Below are 21,916 nucleotides of genomic sequence, written 5' to 3' on the forward strand. Positions count from 1 at the left end.
TATCTACGTACCAGATGAACTTCAAGTGCTTCCCACTGAGAATTCACACTCAACTGATGAGTAGAATGGCTGGAAAGAAAAGGACTTTGAGTAAACATTTCATCCTCCGACGACGCCAATAAAGGACGATGTGTTATGATATCATTCCTAAACACATGAGCACCAAAATCACATTATTGTTATGATCCCTATTCCATGAGCAACTGGGTTAACAAGAATATTCAGATATGAACAGGTCAGACTGACAGCAACCAAAAAAAATAAAAGAAAGGAGAGCATGCACACAAGCAACCTCTTCCGTACCCTTTATATGGAGAAACTACTCCATTTGTGCAACACTTCTTCGACATAGCAACAAAGACTCGTTCAAGCTCCCTGCATGAATCATGGTGTATATTTCAAACATAGAGAAAGAACTGTAAAATGCCATATCATATAAGTCTTGCGGGTAAATTCAAACCTTTTCAAGCTTGAACCGTTCCAAAATTTCAGTAGAACTGTAAATGCCATATCATATAAGTCTGTCTCGATTAGCATATCCACTACATCTGATGGGAGTATTTGACTTCCTAAAGGCACAGAAAGGAGGAGCAAGCCAGGGGAGTCAGAAATATTATAAAAAGAAACCCCTTAAGGGCTTCACTGTTTCACAAATTTTGAAAGTTAACCTGTAAATGTTGATTTCACATTTGCCTGCCAAAGTAAATATTGGGCTGATGTTAACAGAAACTCCTTTTCAATTTTCTCAATATCAATATACTTTTGCAGCCGCTGAGCTTGAAACCCATCGTTGTGAAAAGCTGCAACATGTAACATGGAATTATTGACTAAAGGATGTACACAGTTGTGTTTTGAAAAAATATGTTGAGTCTTCAATCGAACATGCCAATTAAAGAATAGCACGTTACAGAGCCGACAACACATGCCCATGTTGACAACTAGAACAATTATGGAATACAAAACAGTGAATGAATGCTAAGACTTACAGCTCTCATCCACAAATTTTCTCGGCCTTTTACTTGGGTGGTGCTCATCCATGCAAGAATAGTCTTCAAGACGAGGGTCAATCCATGAATAAGCAGTATGAACAAGATGCAGAGCATTGATAGCAGCAGAGAGTCCGTTTATTCTCTCCTGCAGAGCTATCGGAACCAGCTGGTGTGCTTTTGAGGTTGCTTCACTTCTCACACGGTCTGAATATCGGTATATGTAACTAGCAGCCCTCCGGAAGTTGTTTCGATGCATTTCAAAAGCATAAAGCAATTTGTATGCATTTGGGTTTGCAGAAGAATCCGAGCGCTCAGCCTGCAGAGTGCAAGAGATGTCCACAAGGCTTTCACAGGGTTTAAAATAAGGGGAAAATAAACAGTACAAGGGCTTGTAAACTTTGCTGTAAGATTATAGACCTTAGATGTGTCACAGAAATGTGCAGCACGGGCAAGCAAAGGTGGTTCCAATGAGAAGAACCCAAAACTCACCAGACCATCAAATTTCAGAGAAAACAAGCACAAGGAATGAATTTAGTGGAAATTTTTCTGATATTTCATCACTTTGGAATACTTATCTTACTTGCCTGGTGCTGAAACTTGATAAATAAAATGGGTGTGGCTTCCATCAAAGGATAGACCCAGTAATTTATGTTCCATTTTTCCTTTTTAGTGTATGTGGGGGAGGGTGTTGCTGGGTTTTAACAGGTGATTATCAGTTGTTCTAACTTCTAAGAACAGGTCAAGTCTTTCAGCTTTAAATTGGGGCTATTATTCAACACTCCGTTAGAATCATGGTCACCAAGGCATCGCCTAAGCGTCACCTAGGTGATGCCTAGGCATCTTGGCCATTCTTTGGGTCAAGGTCTCCTGGTGTGGCCTTGTCAGCTTTGACACCTTGGTTTTCGCTGTCTATCACTTCACCTTGCCTAACCACCTTGACAACTATGGTTAGAATTCTTATACACTCTAACCATTAGAAGGGCTAATGTAACCAAAGGCCCTCCCCCTAGCTGAAATCCTGGTATGGGCCCCAAGGCCCAACCAATGGGGCGCAATTAGGGCTGGCCGAACCCCTAAAGGGGCAATTTGGTCATTTTCCCGTTTGATTTACTTGCTTATTTTATTTGCAGAAATTTTGCTTTATTTTTTCTGAGCACAATTCTGAAGTCCTAGCTTGGGTTAGCTGTTTGAGTTCTAGTGACATAACGAATCTATCTTTAAGTAGGATTTTTTATGGAAAATTAGGTCTTTTATTTCAGGATAAACTCTTTTAGTATGTGTATGTTATTTAATTGTAAAGGGAATCGCAACTTATAAAGAAAACCTAGTTGAGTCGTATGTCAATTACCTAGTCATCCATCTTTTTCTTTCTCTTTTAAAAAAAAAAAAAAAAAAAAAAAAAAGTCAATTTCCTAGTCAAAGTCAAATTCTCTCTTTCATGATTTAAGGCAATAAAATAAGCCATTCTCTTCATTGAAAGATTAGTCTGCATTGAATAAAAATCTAAGAATTGTTGTGGGAAACAAGTTGTGGCTTTCTTGGGAGGGCCACAGCAGAATTTTGAGTTTCTTGCCTTCACTTGCAGCAACCTTCTTCAAGATCCAGCAGCCCTCCTCCATCTCCAGCAGCCTTCCAAGTAACTACACACCCCCAGCCCCCTCCCCCTTCATCCTACACCCGTCTCAGCTCTCCCCCTCCTCTTCCCTTTCTTGCGCAACCCCTAGGAACCACCGCCTCCCATTGCAGACCCTTATTTCTGCTCCCCCACCCATCGCAGGCCCTTATATCCCCTTCCCCACCCCCTACAACCCCTCAAGACCCATTCCCCTCCTCCCCAAAACCTGCAGCACCCTCTCTCTCTCTCCCCTCTTTTTCTGACTAGTGGCAACCAGAAGAAGAAGAAGAAGAGACCAAAAAAAAAAAAAAAAGAGAAAAGAAAAGAAAGATTGCCAAAGATCTTCAGATGCCTACCCAAGATCCTTTCCTAAAACCCCAAAATTTTCTTTATCTGTTGTTTCATCCAGGAATAATCCCCACAATCTACCTAGACCATACCAAACCAATCCAAATTACACTCATGGTTTTCAAAGTGCCCGCCTAGGCGGTAAGGTGGTTTTTCAACCACCATTTGTTGACATGCAGTTTTTCAGCCACTTTTTCGCCTAATAACTACCGCTTTGTCGCATTGTGCCCCTTATTGCGCCTAGACGCCAAAGCGGTCACTTTATTGACATTTTGTACATGATACCATTTTTTCTTCATTTTTTAAAATCAAATTTTATTCTAGAGTCGCATACAAATATAATAGTCAATCATTTCGGAATCGAAAATCAATGAATCATTAAATGGATAATGATTTGGAAATTGGAATGATGTGATCTATTAATTTATCGCGTTTGGTTAAAAAGGTGGTAAAAAGCAGACATATCAATTCTTATTCGGATTCAAAAACTATGCATTTATTTAAAAAAAGTCAAACAATTCGTAGGGTCTATGTACAAGGCACTTATTTAGCATCACACTATCATAGAGGTAAGTTAAAATGTAAAATTACTACTTTCATTTTTGAACTTATAATTTGATATAGTTTGTAGTCGTATGTTATGATATTTAATGGGATGAACTTATGTTTGTGTTCTTCTTGGATAGTAGAAATTTATCAGTTTAAAAGTAGTTGTATTGAAAGAAAAGAAAAAAAATTGACCAAACCGCCTTGATCACCTCATCGCCGCCTAGGCACCACTTTTTCACCTAATTGCCTAGGCGGAGCCCCAACCATTTTGACACGTCGCCGCCTTGACAACCATGATTACCCCGTTCCTATTTCCATCAATCCTAGGATAACTTTAGTCTCCCAAGTGTATCACATAGGGATTTGATCCAACCCTAACTTTTCCCTACCAACCCATTAGGATCCCAATTTTATCTCCTTGTCCTTCCCTACAAACCATAACAATCCCACCTTATTTTGGGGGATTATTGCTGGAAGATTTTGCGGTAACCCTAAACTTATGGGAATTATTAATCCTATCTCTAGAGTTGGGTTACATCATGTAACCAATCCAACCATCGGATGGATGGATATTTTACGGCTGAATATATTTGTCCATCTCAACATTGTCAAGTGGTCCGCTATTTTGTTGGACTATCTCCTCTTGTTTCTTTTCATTTTCTAATCATGAATGGAGAACCAAGCTGAAATTTTTTTTACAATTAGATCTATAAGAGATCATGTCTGTTGACGACTGAGTAAATCTCAAAGCTAATTCTGTCATACAAACTAAAAATATAGAGAAACTGCCACTGCTTGATAGTTGTCTTGCAAACCTAGCTTAGTATCATGTGTCAATTGCACTGTTAAGGCATCACACTTTCAGGCTGAAACTCAGTGAAGGGTGATGTGGACAATCACTCTAAAAATTGTGAACTCTTGACTCTTTGTCCCTGTGGCAAATAGAAGCATGCACAAGAATCTTCTCAAAGGCCTCCTCCACATCTACCTCCATGTCCTCCATTCTCTCCTCCAGTTATTTGAATCCCTCTCCAGCCTTTATATCAACCTCCAAAAAGCCAGTTTTTCTTGGTCGGTGTTTCTGTCCCTGTAAGGCCATTCTACCTCACTATTTTTCATTTGTGTTCTCTCTTTAGGTTACCTTTTTGGTCTCCCTCTTATCCCTGCGAGGCTTACCGTCTAACCATTCCCCTGTTCTTGGTCTCATTGGTATGAGGCACCAACTCTGGAAAGGCAAGCTTCTATCTTTTGCTAGTAGGACAACCCTTATCAGCTGTCCTCCGATCATCTTACGTTTACTGGCTGTGGGATCTTTTCTTTTCACACTTCCACTATAAAATCTATGAAGTCCTTTTGTTCCTTCCTTTGGAAAGGTAAAATACCTCTAGATTTTCCAGTCCTTGAGTTGGTCCTACATTTGACTCCCCAAAGTTAAAGGAGGTCTGGGTATCTGCAAAATTTGAGACTATAATATTGGTAGCCTCCTCAAGCTCATTTGGAAAATCTCCTTGAAAAAGGGACTCTTATCTAGATCAACTTGGTCAACCCTTATCTTCTCAAGTTAGACTCCATTTTGACTGCTTTGTTGTCTAGCAAACCTTCCTGGCTTTGGAGAAAGCTCATTTCTCTTTGGCCTCTTGCCCTCACCTCTATTTCCACAAAGATCCCTAACAGATCCTCAATTTTGTTTTGGTTGTACCCTTGGCACCCTTTGGCATCTCGTATAATTCTAGTGCATGTAAAGTCAATGAACTGCGTGCGCCTCCCTAAAGATACTCTCTCCCCTCTTTCATCTCTCTCAGGTCTTCCACCCCCTCTGGTGGTCTCACACACATCTGGACCTCACCACCATTCCCACAACCATACCAACCCACACCCCACCATTTGGTTAGCCTCCCCTATTGGCTTTTTCACCACCTCACCTCATCTGCTTGGAGCTCGGATCGCAATCTTGGCCTCATGGTTACTTGGCACAAGATGGTTTGGGCCTCCTATCAAATTCACTTGTCATCCCTTCACTGTTTGGAAACCCTTAATCCTTCGCATCTCAGCCCAAGCTTTTCTCATTCATTGCTACATAACTGTCCTCGCTAATGGTATCTTTTTGTGTTGAAATGATGCTAAAGACATTAACCATCTTTCCTCTAGCTCCCTATCCCTCTCATTTGGTAAGTCTAGCCCCCATTTGGCCCTGTTCTCGTTGCTTTGGTTGCCCTACCCAAAAAGGATCGTGGATCCTCAGACCGTTTGCAAGCAACTCCATTTATGAAACTATTGGAATTGGTTTTTGGGGGGTATCAGTAATGCATATTTCGATGGAGCAAAATCTTAAAGATGGACCTCCAATTCTAGGACTGTAAACATGATTCGGAAAGCCATATCTTTTGATGTGGACTTACATATTTAGATGCTCCCTTTCACACTTTCAATAATTCCCCAAGCAATAGGCGTATTATTGTTATCTGGTATCTCAAGTCTTCTATCCCTACTGGTTATTAGCTCTATGGCCCCCTCACCTCCCCCTTCTTTTGTTTGTTTGGCTTTCTCTTTGTATAATCATTTTATTTTTTTCTGTCTCCTTACTGAGGGGTTTGGTACTGAGTTTTTATTCACCCAAAAAAAAAAAAACAAGCATGCACTTATTGACTTAGACATTGCACTTTAGGAGCTCTCCTAGAGTCCTAGACAACTACACCCTACGTTATCATAAGATAGTTATATTACCTTGGATCCACAGAACAAGCTTCTTTTTTAACTTTTAAGCTACATTAAACTCTTCTTTTTCTTTAGCTTACTTGAATAAAATTCTGAGGGTGTATTTTCAGTCTACTTAACATAATTCAAAAAATCCATTTTTCCCCTTCTGTGGAGTTGAGGGTGCTCCTTCTTCTTCTTCTTTCTTTCTTTTTTTATTTTATTTTATTTTAATTTAATACTTTGGTTGGGGAATGGGATTGGGCAGCAGGTGTTCATCCTCTCACAAGTCACAACTACCCAATTATATCCAATGGTTGAGGGGCATAGCTCCCCCTAGTTCCTGGTTCTACCCAGGTTTCGTCATTGCTTGGACCGATCCCTGTATTGTAATATGGCAAGTTGGCATAAAGCAAAGTTCCCAAATCCTAGGGCCATTAATAACCTTCCTAATAAATAACAGATCCAAGAGCAGCTCAAAAGAATACATAACAACTGGTACTGGACATACCTTCCACATAAGCTCTTGCCTCACCTTTTCTGTTAACCCAATAAATGGTAGTTGACCATCACAAAGAGCCTGCAAAAATAAAAATAAAAAATGCATCACTACCACATGTCAAACTAGGAAGCAAGGTTTAGTTCCACATTAGTTCTGTATCTCATTAAAACATAATGGATATATCAGTGACGAGGCAATTTAATGGCATCCTTGTCACTGGACAAACTGTATGGAACACAACCTCAGACAACAAAGCATTCACAAAAATCCTCCCACGAAAAGATAAAGAAGACGACATTCAGGTTCTCATAACAAATATAGCTACCATTTCTTTTTTCTTAAAATCAACACAGAAGTATATGAAAAATGGCCCCCCTTTTTTTTCTTTTTCTCTTTTTTTTTTGTGTGTGTGTGGGGGGGGGGGGGAATACACAGGGAGGGAAGGGGGAGATTAACAAGAAAGCATGATTTTTTATTCCGTAGAGTAACATTACAATGGATATTGGATCCACCAAAACCGAGGAATCTATAAGTCAAGAAATAACTATAAGAAGACAATCAAAAAAATCCAAATCATGCAGCAAAGAAGCCAAGGTTGTGACCTGGGCTCAGTTTCCTAGTTTCATGAAACAAAATATTGGGGAATCTAAGGTTGTGACCTGTCAAAGTTCAACCAAATTTGAGTGGTTTTATAAGAAGGATGCAGGGAGTAATCAGTCAGATTTGTAGAGAACTGTGACGGTTAAGTTTGGGCTGTGGAATTTTTAGGGGTTTCCCATGAAATACAAGGGATGGGGCCTTCTGTGGTTTGACTGTTTGAGTAGGAGATGGGTTGCCACATGTAGAATCCAGTTTCCTCCAGGAGCAGGGGGATACTTGATTAAAAAGAAGAAAAAAAAACTGGCTGTTTCTGATGGTGAGAATGGTTTATGGGTGATTTTAAGTCTTGGGAAATTGAACATAAAGGGGGAAGCTGGGATTGATGTGTTAGAGCATTAGAAGAAGAACAAAAGGGGCTGGGTATGATTCAAACCTGCCGTTTCTGAAAATCATCATGAACAAGTGCTTGATTGGTTGATGATGCTTTAGAGGGAGGGGTAAGAAAAAGCAGCAACAAATAAAAAAGTTGAGAAGAAATCAATTATGGGATGGCAATCCCATATACATGCTCAACAACACCAAAACTCTTAGAGAATAGACATCCTTTATTCAGACGGATGTAGTACATGCATATAAATCAGCAATTTCAAATTTAACTAACAAAATTTCACCCTAATGATACTAAAAAACAACTATAAGTTGGGCACAACTAAAGCTAGGACACATAACTGTCAATCCTAATCAAGATTCCACCCCCCCCCCCCCCCAACATAAGACTTAAATAAAAGAATCAAGTAAAATCCAAAACTCCTTGCAATTGATTCCATATACTAAAATTACCCCCACTTTTTGATACTAATGAATTAGGTCCATTACATTAAAAAATTCAAAGATTAAAAGCCCAAGGCCTACAGAATCCAATAGTGGGCTAAAATAATCTACCCAAAAAAAGGGATAAAAATGAGATATTTTTAGATCAACTTTAACCAATTGGAGAATCTTAAATGCATTACTCTCCTTATTGTTTTCCTTTTCCCTTCTTTAGGGGCTCCTTGCATCTCTTGTTCATCTCAGTAATGAAATATTTACTCACCCGCACAAAAGAGTCGACTCCTCCTATAACTCCAACATGCATTAGCCATAAAAGGAAAATAACAAGAAGGGAAAGATGACAAGGAATGACCAACAAGAGATAAGGAAAATATTCAAAAATAACCCAAAAAAAGGGGGAATCACTGTCTCCCTCATCCTTTCATCCTGAGGATCCTATGGTCCTACCACTAGTCCACTACCCAAGAAGATCAGATGTCTCCAAGAAACAAATGCATCAAGCAGCACAAGGATCAACCAATTCATGAGAAAATACAATATCAACAGATTGCTAATATAGAAAAGGATGGCTTCTAATTATTACCTTACTGGCTCTATGCTCACAAAGTACAATTATCAAACGCCTTAGACAGACATATTTGCTATCTTCATCTGGGTTGGAAATTATTGCGCAATACGCATCATAATAGCGGTTTAGATCTAATGTGAACTTGAAAATATTTGCCCAAAGCCTCCCTCTAATAGCAGTTGCAGGCTCAGAAAGATGGCTTTCAGCAGTATCATTGCTCAATCTAAGGGCTTCATCAACTTGCTCCAGGGCAGCAAAAGCAAACTGGCTGGCACCCTCACTCAGATTATATTGCTCAAAAGTCTGCATTGCCCATTGATAATAATGAAGCTTCCACGCTGCTTCAGAGTCACCACCTGATAGAACATAAAAAGGAACAGAAAATAAATGTCATTTTGTTAATGGAAAAGAAAACATATAATTCAAGTTGTTACTCACTGTAACCAGGATGAAAGCCTGTTTGCAAAGGAAAAGTCTGCAAGGCCTGGTGAGCCCCTTGTCCACATGAAGCTCTGCATTCAGAGATTATTGTAATGATATGAATCAGGAACCGATAAGATCAGCAGACATGTCGATATGCACTTACACAAAGTATGCAAATCAAAATGAACACAGATGCTAATGTATAAGCAATCCTGCAAGAGTATTGAGTGAAAAATGTTTTATCTCTACATCTAGACAACTCATTGAAGGTACCTCATAATTGTCTAGTTCAATCTTCAAGTAGTTCCTTGTTCTTGACATTTCATTCCTTGGTGTTACTACACTTACCTTTTCAATAGCATTGTAAATTAAAAATAAATAATATAAAGAGATGTCAGAATACAGATACCTAAAAAAGCAGCGAACAGCTTCAAGAATTTTTCTCTGCTTTGAAATTTCTGGCAATCCAGATTGTGAACTTGCAAGAAGACAACATCCAAGGAGATGAAGATGCATGCACCATTCACCATCGGTAGTCTGAACACTCTGGGATATCTTCTCTCGTCGTGAATGTGCCTCGATAATCGCAAGCAGGTTCTTTAAGTAAACACAACACACGTCATATTCTCATTAAAAATTAAAAATTAAAAATATAAAAAGATAATACAAGAATGAAAGATGAAGTAAACCTCAACAGCTACAAATTGGCCATGCCTGAGGAGAACAAGCGCAAGTTCAGAAATACGGCTAAACATAGATGTTTTTTCTTCTCCAGTCCGGCCCCAGATAATCCAGCTGCAGAAGTTCCGTGTTGAACTGATGATCTTTTCAGGGTTACCGAAATGTCTTGAAGAAATATAGCCATGCTCCTCAAAGGAACTATTGAAATTGGGTACGAGTATACACGCTAGTGTAAAATCACATGTGCCAAGCATTTTGTTCCATGAAGTCGTATCATTGTGGCTACCTGAAGACGTGAATTCTAATAAAGATAAATTGCATGCCATAATGTCTCTTTCCTTTTTATTAAAATGAAGAAACCAGCTTCATTTTAACCTACAATATGTTTGGCCACATGCAAAACTATACAAATAATGTCCACTAATAAATCATAACAATCTATCATGAAATAAACATGATGATAACATTCTGTGATGATATCAGCATGGTCTCACCAATGTGCAGTGAAGAAAGTCGAGAACTGAAATCTTCCAAGGCCGGAGACTCTGAAGGAGTAGTTCCCAAAAAATAGAGGATAAGCCACTCGGCAAGAATTTCATATATCATCGGAATTAGTTCAAGTTTAATTCTGGAGATATCATTGTGGGACATGAGAACCTGCAATCAGAGGAGAGAAAATGAAGTAAATAACAACTTACCAAATCTTGGAAATAATTACAAACTAAGACACCTAGACAACTGCAAAACAAAGTTATGAATAAATAAATAAAGCCATCCTTAAGAACGAAAATCCAGGCAAACCAAAATGATAAATTGCTCAAGCATCCCCTAAAGTTTATGTGTGACATATATATTGTAGACCAGTCACCGACTCACTAATCAGAGTTCATCTAGGAAGGCCTCAGAGCAGAGTATATCATATTTCAAACCATATAGTCAGATGGTTAGGACGGGGAAGTATATGCCTGCTCCATCATATTCTAGCGTTGGCTATGGCTCCCGATGGTTAGGATGGGGGAGTATATGCCTGCTCCATCATATTCCAGCGTTGGCTATGGCTCCCACTCACAATTACAGTATGGTCATATGGATCTTCATTTATTGATGAGATGTTCTCATACTCTGTCCCTATTCCAGTCCCTGCACACCAGCCACCATAGCCATACCTGGCGGCAGAATGGGTAGTACCTTGCAGTATGATGACCCACATCCTAGGATGGATTACCTTCAGTATACTGATGATGCCACATACATGGAGGTGGTATGTGAATATGTGATTATATTCAGTACTTCTTACATTCTAAGTTGTGGGATGTATATGTGGCACAGTCAGAGCACAATGCACATCAAGTCCAATGGACATACAGTGGGATTGAAGAAGGCCGAGATAGCAGCTTTTATTAGTCGATGTCTTGAGGATTTTCATTAGTTTTCTATTTGATGTGTTATGAGGTATGAATTACGAGTTGGTGTTTTGTAATTTGTAACTTGTAATTGAGATTTGACTCCTTCCAAGACACTTATGTTTTACGTGTTTGTTATCCATATTTTAATAAAGTTTCAATGTTTCTTGATTATCAATTGAAAATGCTTCTCATTTATGTCGATTTATACTTCAACCATGTTTAGATTTGTGAAAATAGATTCAGTTTCGTCCATGTATAACCAAGCATGTGCGAAGAAGACCAATTTTTGTTGTGTTTTGGTCAAAATAATAACCATGGAAATGTGTTTATTTGCCTTAAAATAGGCTGTCCAACAAAAACCGGGTGAAAAACAGCCATAAAATGCACAAAAACTTGGCACAATCTTGATCCAGCTTTCAGCAAAATTTTGCCAAATTTTTAAGGTGTCAGTCATCTCGAGGTGGTCAAAACCTTGAGACAAGACAAAAATTCGAACCTTGATTAGCAACACCAATATTAACTTGGAAGCATGAATGATCAAAATATTTGGAAACACTTCATATTTTGTGGACCAGTCTTATAACTAGGACTCCTCCACAGAAAAATAAAAAAAATTGAAGAGCATACATCCATACATCATGCTCCTAATTTAAGCATATATCGAATTGAAAAGGAACAAACATGTTTTGCTGCATCAAACATCAAGAATCTAAATTTTAGGAAATACCCATACCTAACTGTAAATGATGTTTAATCCCCAACAGTCCATCAAAGTAGAGGTTTCTTGACGAAGGAGTGGAGGGATTTGAGGCCAAAAACAGAGTTTAAGAATCAAAATGAGGGAACCCTGCTGGAGGTATTGAGTCGAGATTTGCAGAATGTGCAGATCTTGCTTGAAACATGGTAAAAGTAAGCTTGTGGCTGCACCATTTTGGTCAAAATTTGGTTTTTTTCTTTTTCTCACCATGCATTTCATCTCGGTTTTATAGAACCGAGATTTCAGAGGAATTTCGCCAAAATCTTGGGGAGATTTGAACCAAGATTAAAATTAAAATATTATCAAAAATACTAATGTTCTGTAAATGGCTCTATTATATCTTAGACTCCATCTTCTAAGTTTGCATCTTCGCATTTCTTTAGCACAGTGATTTCAAACTTATGGTCAAATTGGAACTCACATATAGAGTTGTTTTCTCATGAGTCTAAAGCCACCACTATGTGTTGAAGGCCTAAAATAGCTTGGACACCAATTTATAGCCCCAGAGGAGCCCTAAAACCCACCAAGATCGGGTTTTTGGTCTACTAAGATGGCCATCGAGATCGGGTTCACGAACGAAGCGACAAGGTTCTTAGGTGTAAAAAGTATAAAATCATAAATGAATGCATTTAAGGCAATTTCATGAGGAATCAGTAGCTTAGAATGCAATCTTCCTTTTATTTGGTGGAATGCCATAGTAATGTATCCTCGTTTATACTGTTTCCTGAATTTGTTCTTAGTCTTAACTTGCTGTGTACTACATAATTTGAGTTTGGAGAAAAGATTGTATTCCCTTCATACAAAAGGTGGTGCAAGTAATAGTGGGTAAAAGGGATGGTTCCATTTTGGGGGCAATACTTGTATAAGACTGATCAGTGGCTCCAGCTGACTTCATTGTGATAAAACCTAGTGGTGCTGCAAGCGCTGTTCTGGCACCCAAAAGGATATTTTTAAAGGGTCCTACAATTATAAGCGACCTAGGGGATGAACTCCAGATGAGACAATGGCAGTTTCTCAAGCAGCAGGAAGCGTTGAGGCATCTGGGAGAACCACGATCCTGGTAGTGCCAATGTAGCAGCAAAGCTGTTTGTGATGTCAAAAGGCAAACATATGTTTCTTGAGGCACATGGGTCTGAGCAATAGTGATCATATGATTTGGAACACTAACTCTAACTGGCTCTCGAATACAGCAGGCTCATAAACAAGCAACTGAAATCCTTGTATATTCAGGCTCAAAATCATGAAGTTTTTTAGATTTTTGGATAATGATTTGCAGCCGTACAAATGTTAATTTTTAGGCTTATATATGAACAATCACTCTGGTTTTTATTGACCTAGAAAAAGCTTATGATAGAGTCCCTAGAGCGTTAATTCGGCAAGTACTAGAGAAAAGAAGTGTTGCAAGTAAATATATAAATATAGTTAAGGATATGTATGATGGTTCGGTGACTAGTGTTAGAACAGTGGGGGGACAAAGTAATGAATTCCCGATAACAATTGGGCTACATCAAGGGTCAACTTTAAGCCCATATCTATTTGCACTGGTAATGGATGAATTAACCAAAGACATTCAAGATGAGGTCCCCTGGTGTATGCTTTTTGCGGATGATATTGTGTTGATTGATGAGACCCAAGTGGGGATTAATACCAAATTAGAATCATGGAGATTAGTTTTGGAATCAAAAGGCTTTAAACTTAGTAGATCGAAGACAGAATATTTAGTTTGTAACTTTAGTCATGATCGGCCAGATGATGAGGTGGTGATACTTGACGATAAAGAGATTCCTCAGAGTGATTGTTTTAGGTACCTAGGTTCAATCATAAGTAAAAGAGGTGATTTAGAAGATGAGGTTTCCCAAAGAATTAAAATAGGGTGGATGAAGTGGAGAGGTGCGTCCGGGGTCTTATGTGATCGGCATATTCCATTAAAGCTTAAAGGAAAATTTTATAGGACCGTTGTTCGACCAGCTATGATGTACGGTGCGAGTGTTGGGTGTTAAAAAGAATCATATAGATAAACTCAATGTAGTAGAAATGAGGATGCTAAGATGGATGAGTGGCAAAACTAGGATGGATAAGATAAGAAATAATCATATTAGAGTTGGTCTGGGAGTTGCTCCCATAAGTGATAAGCTTAGAGAAAGTCGTTTGAGGTGGCACGGCCACGTTCAACGGAGACCTATAAATGCTCCTGTACGGAGAAGTGATATAATCCATATTGAAGGAACTAGAAGAGCTAGGGGTAGACCTAAGATAACCTTAGGAGAAGTGGTGAGAAAGGATATGTATAGCTTAGGCCTTGTATCTAGCATGGCCTCGAACAGAACTGATTGGAGGGCAAGAATCCATGTAGCCGACCCCATTTAGTTGGGACAAGGCTTTTTGTTGTTGTATATGTTTGTGTGTGTGTATATATATATATATATATTTTTTTTTTTTTTGGGGGGGGGGGGGGTTGTTAATCTGAGTTCTTTTATGGATATTTTGATTTTGTATCCATATTATGTGAGAGAAGAATAATTTAAGTGCTATTTTTTTGTGTTAGACCCTCTCTGTGGATTTTTCTTTCCCCCTGTTTTTAAAACATAAACTTCTTGATGATGGTTCGACTCCTTTCCCTATCTCCCTAGAGCCCATGCTCTCAACTTGCAGCACAACTAATGATGAGACAGGAAGAACTAATTGGTCCACTTGATCAAAGACCAGGTTCCTTGGGTTGTATCCCCCTTTTCAACTTTGAGGTTGCATAAAGGGGAATAATAGCTTTTTGAACATTCAAAATCTAGTAAAGAAGGTTCCACGTGAATAATGGTTCCATATATGATGGGAGATCTTGTGAGATCTCGCGAGATATCTCGTTTTTCACATAGGCGAGACGAGATGGAGGTCGAGAGCAGAGAGTTGGGATATCTCGCTCAAGATCTCACCATATCTCACCCTGGATCTCGCTAGAACTCTTAATTTTTGAATTTTTTGGTGGATTTCGGCTGAATTTTCACTTGCAAGTTGCAACTACTCTTAGCACATATACAACATCGAAGGAAGATCAATCATTCTCTACTTGTCTTATAAACTTATGATTTAATGACTTATATATAGAACTTCTAATGGTTGTATAATTTTATTATTATATTCTTGAAAATTGAGATTGTGATACTCATATGCATGGAATTTTGATAACATTAAGGTTGCTTGATGCATTTGATACACTTGCTTTTCATTTATATGCCTTAAAGATTCTATATTACATGTTGTATAACCTTGCATTTCCTAATCCTACAACATTTTAGTTTCACACTATGGGTAGACTTAGAAATCATACATGGAGTTGTTTTTTGACAAATCCAAGGCCACCAATGTGTTCAAAATGCCTTAAATAGGCTAAATACCAAGTTTCAACCCAATTGGTACCCTAAAATCCACCGAGATGGGCCACCAAGTTGACACCAAAAAAAGTGTATATCTCAACCGAGATCTCAGTTTTTCTAGGAGGCAAATCTCGCTCGAGAGCGATATCTTCTAGCATGGTTCCATATTTTTTTAATACACAAATGAAAGAAAAGTTTCACAGAAATATAAACAGTCTAATTGTACTTGAAGACCATCAAATCGAAACAGATATTAGCATTAACCTCCTATTTCTTGAAACATTAACTTCAACCAGCCTGTGGAAAAAAAAAATTAAGATAAAATCTTTGGCTACCCTTTGAATGTATAAACCAGATAAAGACAATTGAGACAAATTTGTTATCACCACGGGAGGGGGAGGTGGTGTGCACTGACCTGCCCGTTGCTGTTCACCAAACAGCCCAGCAATAGAAGTATGTCAAAAGCAGATTCAAACATCACTTTAGAAACTTGCGAAGTAGCCTGAACCAATATTGATGTATTGATACTGAAGGGTGCCTCTGAATCCAATCTATCCAGGATTTTACGAGGGACAAGAAACTTAAGGTAGAATTCTATCACATCCAATATTCTGCCCCCAGTAGTAGCCTTATTGCACAAAGCATGAAGTGATAATAACATGTCAATGGAGAATTGTCTCTGATTTTTTTGATCTGCTAGTTTCTTCCCTGAAGATCTAGTGGCTCCAAGTTGTGAAATGTGGGCTGCTTTCATTGATGAACTATATCCAGTTTCCAGAATCTTCAGCAGAAAACCAACAATTTCTTCAGATGAAATAGTAGATGCACGAACAAGTGACTCATAGAATATAGCAACCGCAGCTTTCCCTAGTTGCTGCCTGATATTACTAGCCAATCTTAGCACTTCAAAAAGAACTTCACGATCAAGATTATCGTCTGGCAAATCCAAGCCAGAGAATACAAAATCACCACGTTCATCAGAAACTGTAACCCCCCCCCCCCCAAATAAGATAAGATAAAATAAGGAATGTATTAAAACTCAAGTTTCTTTGAAGTATAAGAAAGTCCTAGTTAATAAATGGGATCTTACAACGGCTCTACTGAAGACCATGATTAGACATACCATTTATTAATAGCTCAATATCCTCCAAACAACGGAACATGGAAATTGAGTTTTTCCTTATCAAACCAATCGCTCCTGTTGATGAATCAACCAGAAAACCAAATGGTCTACTATTTTTACACCAATAATGGAAGTAGCGAGTGCAAAGAGTTTTCCAGCAATAAATTACAGACATCGGATATTCAGCAACTGCCTGACAATAAAATAAAAAATAAAAATTATCAGTTATCACAAAGATGAAAATACTGAGGCCGGGGTAATTGGAGAAAGCCAGGCAATGAAAGATTAAAAACGAATGCATTGTAAGAAACCTAAAAGCAGCAGCCCCACAAGGAGATTAGAGAAGGGAAGTCCAACTACTGGCTTAGTCTTTGGTGATGTAAGCTAAGACAGTTGACTGTAGGTTAAAGTTCAAGGATATAGAAAGATAGGGATGACAAATGTTTGTGCAGTAAGAGACAAATCGTGACCCTTGGCTAAACCACACGGGCTATGTGATGAAAATGACAAGAGCAGCTTTGAGTAGCCACACACAACCCCAAAAAAACCCTACTAATCATGAGACAAATAAAGCAACATCAACGCACCTGACTCTCAATAAGATAAAGAATCTCCTTTTTCAAGTCACTAACAGTTAAGGATTGAAACTCAGAATCAGTCCAGTGCTTGTTGTACTCTTGCAGTGTTTCACGCATGGCAACACTTTGATGCACACCAGGATAAAGCAACCTACGTAAGAAAACAGATGATACAAACGGCACAAATTGGTCCTGCAAATAAAGATGAATCATTGTAAGATGTGAGAACATGATTATCCACATCTTGCATAGGAGATCCTCAAAAAAGGAAGGAACATAGCATCATGAAAAGCCGACAGAAATTAAACTTATATTCAATAAGAAACACACATTTGTAACAAAAAATAGATAAGAGTAAAACAAGCAGGTAGACAGAAACATGGCACAATAAAGTCAAAGCAACACTGCACAGGAATGATGCTTAACCACTCATGTCTGTACGCCACCTTCCATAATTTTCACGATAGCTTCAGTTCAAATGTCTTCTGATTGAATCAAATTTTTACAGCATTATAGGAATATATTCAGATACTTTCATTCACAGATCCACCAACTGAATTGGATAAAAAATTCTCTTAGTTTTTTAGGACAAGCTACAGCAAAAATTAAATACCAAAACAATGAAAGCAGATCGTAAGAATTAGCACAAGAACTCAGCAACCAAAACAATGCATCTTTACTGCTGGTCCTCAGATTAAATGGGAGACCAGCTGCATAATTGGTTGTGTACTGCATTCTATACTCTATTGATCCTGATATTGCCAAGGGTTATCTCCTAAATAGTGCTGCCACTAATTGGAAGGTTTCTAAGGAAACCTATAAAAGGTGAGCAATGATACACAATGATATGATCTTCCCAAGGAAAATCATCCACTACAGCAGAAGGAATTATCTTCTCTTGGTATTAGAGTACCATATGAGATATGTGGCAGACAGTGAAATTCCACAGGATGTTCACAACATCTTCTATGTGCGCTCCTTTTCTATACTTCATATGGCTTCTGCTTATAAACTCGAGTTCCATTCCTCTCCTAATCTAAGTGTTTCAATATGCTTTTCACCCGCCCAGGAAACAAAAAAAAAAGCCAAATCAGAGATCAACTCTAATCTATCAACCTAATAAAATAATCATCCTAAAAAGGAAATTGAAGAAACCCATTTGAGATTAATCAATCCTACTGCAATAGAATACGTCAATGAATCTCCAATGTCTGTTTATCAATATAAGCAGCTAAAGACTTGGAAGATGCCATTGACAGAGGATTGCTCTGAGATAGAGAGGAAGAAGAAGAAAGCAGGGTAGATATTGTTCCTTCATCCAGAAGCATATTTTATAACATTAAACACCTAAAAAGTGTTTATGCCTCCAGAAACACTCAAAACAGCTTCTGATGGTTCAAAGCAGAAATGCTAGGGAGTTATCAAATGGGTCCTTAATTTTATGATGAAGAATGTTGCTAAAGAAATTGAGATTTGTTATTTGTTTACCTGAGAATTTAAACTGTGAGCAAGACATCAGCCCGAGGCTTGGGGGGGGGGATGGGGGATCAATGCAACACCTACATGCTTAGGGTACCACCAAAGCACCTAGAAAACACTTTGACAACTACGGTGATAACAAAGAAGCCATCAACATACTTCAATCCTGTCCAACAAGATTCAAGTAAAACTGGAGACACATTCTATTCAAGAAGAGCTGGAAAGTTATTAATGTAAGACTAAAAACAGAAGGGTAACAGTCCCAAACTAGAAACTAACTAGAATTAGAAACTACCAGGCTTTATAACGTATCTAACGATAAAACTTAGAAACCAACACATATAGTAACCATTCAAATGGAAACTAAACCGAACTTCCGAATCTCCCCAGAATAAAATTTTCATGCAATCTGATCTTCCCCCCACCCCCTCCCCTCAACCCCCAAAATTCTTTGAAAACTTCCAGTTAAGGTCAAATCTATTATTGTGATACTGTTCAAGTGACCAGTATTTTGGCCTTTTATGGCCTTTATAGAAGACTGACTGGGCTGTTTGGGCTGTCATGAACTGGCCTGCTCATTCCTGGTCCATTTGGTTTAGCCTTCCATGGCCTTGTTTCTTATCCTTCTGTCCAGCCTTTGTTTCTACCATGGAAGAAAATTCGATCGAAATGGTTGAAATTTCGACCGAAATGCCTGCAAAAATCCAAATCGAAACGAAATGTAGTAGTAGGCACGAAATGTATCCATATCGTTTCGTATCGACCGAAATTTCGACCATTTCAACCAAAATTTCGACATATCAGCATTCCAACTTGTTTTTCCTTAGCTTTTGTTGATTTCTATCCCATTTTCACCTAATTTTCACTACTCCTTTGCCTTCAAACACCACTTTTGCTCATTTTTTGCCTCCAAACACCTCCTAAGCCACAACAGCTACAAAGGAAACTCCAGCAACAATAGAATATGAAGCATGAGCCACACCCAACAATTCCAAACTTCCCCTTTTTTTATTTTTGTTTTGTTCATGCCTTAAATGATCTTGTATTGCCTTGAAATTAATATATGTTTAGCCTAGGACTATGATCTATAATTGTGTTTTGTTAAACTTATCTTTTAATTATTTGCTACCATTTTTTCATTTTTTTATTTTAATAATTATTTTCTAAAATTATGTATTTTTATTTTATGTATATATGATATATAGGCTTTAGCTTAATATATTTGAGACACCATCACTTGATTTAGTCGGTCATTTTATTTTGTTGACTTGTTGTATATGTAACCATTCTACCAAACAATTCATGTATGTTGTTGATTCTATGCATGTATGCAATACAGTTTGTACTTGTCGGAAACCAGTCATTTGTTAGTATACTTGAATGATAAATTTTCAATAGTTTTGTTTCTTACAAAATACTAGTTCCATTGTGTTTATTATGCTTGAAATAGGTAGTATACAAGAATCCAAATCATTTTGAGTCCATATGAGGCCCGAAATTGAAGTTCCAATTTTCAGAAAAAGTATCCAGTTTCGATTGAAATTTCGACCGAAACGTCGAAATTTCGGCCTTTTGCAAGGTCGAAATTCCTGTTTCGGTCGAATTTTCTTCCTTGGTTTCTACATTATCAGGATTCCACACAACTACCCGACCATATCCCAACTAAACAGGGTAAAATACACAGATCCTAACGGGGACAAAAACAAAGTGAAAAGAAAAATAAAAAGAAACACATACACACACAAAAACCGAAGGTCGAAGTCCACCCAAAGCAAATTCACTCAGGTCAGCTACACAAATCCTTGGCCTCCACAGCTCTAGCTGAAGTCATAAAATAGACGACCTAAACTATGAATGTGTTTCCTCATCACTTCTCCTTTGGTCATCACATGCTTGTCCCTAGCTCTTTTAGTAGCTTCAACCTCAATTAAGCCAGAAGTCTACAAGGAGCATCTGAAGGCCTGCATTTAACATGGTCATGCCTGCTCAAATGCTCAACATATGTATATAACACTCCTTAATATATGGGAGGTTTAGGGCTGAAAAATCTAGAGATTATGAATAAAGCCCTTTTGCTTAAACAATGTTGGAGGCTTCTTACTGAAACAAATTCGATATGGGTCAAATATTTCAAAGCTAAGTACTTCAATAATACCACCCTTTTTTATCCCAAGGTACAAGCAAAAGCTGGTTCCACTGCCTGGAATAGTCTGAGATCTGTCTTAACTTTTCCAAAGAAATTGGTCTTTAGGGAGGTGGGAAGTGGGAATGAGACTTCCTTCTGGTTTGATCCATGGATCAAGGAACCACAGGAGAATTCAGTTGGGGAGTTCAATATACATTTTGCTCCAAGAGGGGTAACTGGTTCTGAGATTATTAGGACTAGAAGGCGATTTGCTTCTGAAATTTCCCTAACTTTTTGTCCTAGAATTTCTGCAGCTATTCATAATGTACATCTTTCATTGAATATGGATACTTGGAAATTGAATTTCTCTGATGCCCCAAAACTGACAATTGAGTTGGCTTATCAGCAGCTTACAGTTGCTAATAGAGGATCAGTATTCCCTGATAAATGCTGGTGGTTATTTTTTTGGAAATTAAATATCCATCCTAAATTTAAACTCTTTTTTTGGCGCTTTCTAAATGCAAGAATCCCAGTCAATGAGATTCTCGCCAAATGGAGCACAATTTAGGTAATTGTGGGCTTTGTAGTACAAGTAGTGAATCGAGCTGGCACCTCTTCTTCAATTGTGAATGGACAAGGCGGGTCTGGGCAGCAGGACCGTTAGGCTTGAGAACAGAAAGGCTACCCTTCACTAATATTATTGACTTCTGTTTGGATTTATTTTATAATTCACACATTGAAAAACCTGTACTAAGATGGATGTTTGCTATCATATCTATCACTTGTTTCAGTATATGGCATGTTCGAAATGAAATGAAATTCAGGAACGAACTACCACAACCCATGAAAGTGTTAAAATTTATTAGTAACTGGTACTGTGACCTCCATCTAGCACCATCGGGACCACTTGATAGGTTAAATCCCGACAATACACCAATCTATGATCAAATTGATCATACATCGGACTTTACAACAATTCCTCTCCCTACTCTTACAATGCTCTTTTGTGCAGGTGATGTAAACCACAGGACAAAAAAAACAGGATGTTGTTGGGGAATCACTGTCAACAACCAAGTTGTACATTGCTGGAGCGGTGTTTTCGATGGGGACAATTTCAATTTGGCTATTGTTAAGGGGCTGAGAGAAGGAATGGAGAAAGCAAGACAATACAACATACACGTCGAATCTATTTGGACTAATTGGGACCAAATCAATGACTTCATACCACGTCCTCAAAAGCCATGGCCACTGGAGTTAGTTCAAGACCTATTGATACTAGG

General features: G+C 38.3%; 1 protein-coding gene across 2 annotated transcripts in view; it reads right to left on the reverse strand.

The window, feature by feature from the left end:
* Window positions 1-21,916, reverse strand: part of SAR1 (SUPPRESSOR OF AUXIN RESISTANCE1) — an 84,260-nt gene that overhangs the window by 20,987 nt on the left and 41,357 nt on the right. Inside the window, exons 11-24 of one of the 2 annotated variants that reach the window (XM_089154751.1) lie at window positions 17,042-17,224; window positions 16,455-16,647; window positions 15,747-16,267; window positions 10,295-10,457; window positions 9,809-10,086; window positions 9,529-9,716; window positions 9,135-9,208; window positions 8,712-9,052; window positions 6,707-6,775; window positions 987-1,305; window positions 669-800; window positions 461-569; window positions 304-375; window positions 12-147 (exon numbers count right to left, since the gene is read on the reverse strand). In XM_089154751.1, coding sequence (XP_089010877.1) covers window positions 12-147; window positions 304-375; window positions 461-569; window positions 669-800; window positions 987-1,305; window positions 6,707-6,775; window positions 8,712-9,052; window positions 9,135-9,208; window positions 9,529-9,716; window positions 9,809-10,086; window positions 10,295-10,457; window positions 15,747-16,267; window positions 16,455-16,647; window positions 17,042-17,224 — 2,778 coding nt within the window. Of the gene's footprint in view, window positions 1-11; window positions 148-303; window positions 376-460; window positions 570-668; window positions 801-986; window positions 1,306-6,706; window positions 6,776-8,711; window positions 9,053-9,134; window positions 9,209-9,528; window positions 9,717-9,808; window positions 10,087-10,294; window positions 10,458-15,746; window positions 16,316-16,454; window positions 16,648-17,041; window positions 17,225-21,916 lie in introns of both variants that reach the window. The other variant, XM_089154750.1, reaches the window with a different exon arrangement.

Source organism: Hakea prostrata, chromosome 5 (assembly GCF_041222555.1).
Source record: "Hakea prostrata isolate BN-2017 chromosome 5, UWA_Hpros_2, whole genome shotgun sequence".
NCBI classification, from domain to species: Eukaryota; Viridiplantae; Streptophyta; class Magnoliopsida; order Proteales; family Proteaceae; genus Hakea; species Hakea prostrata.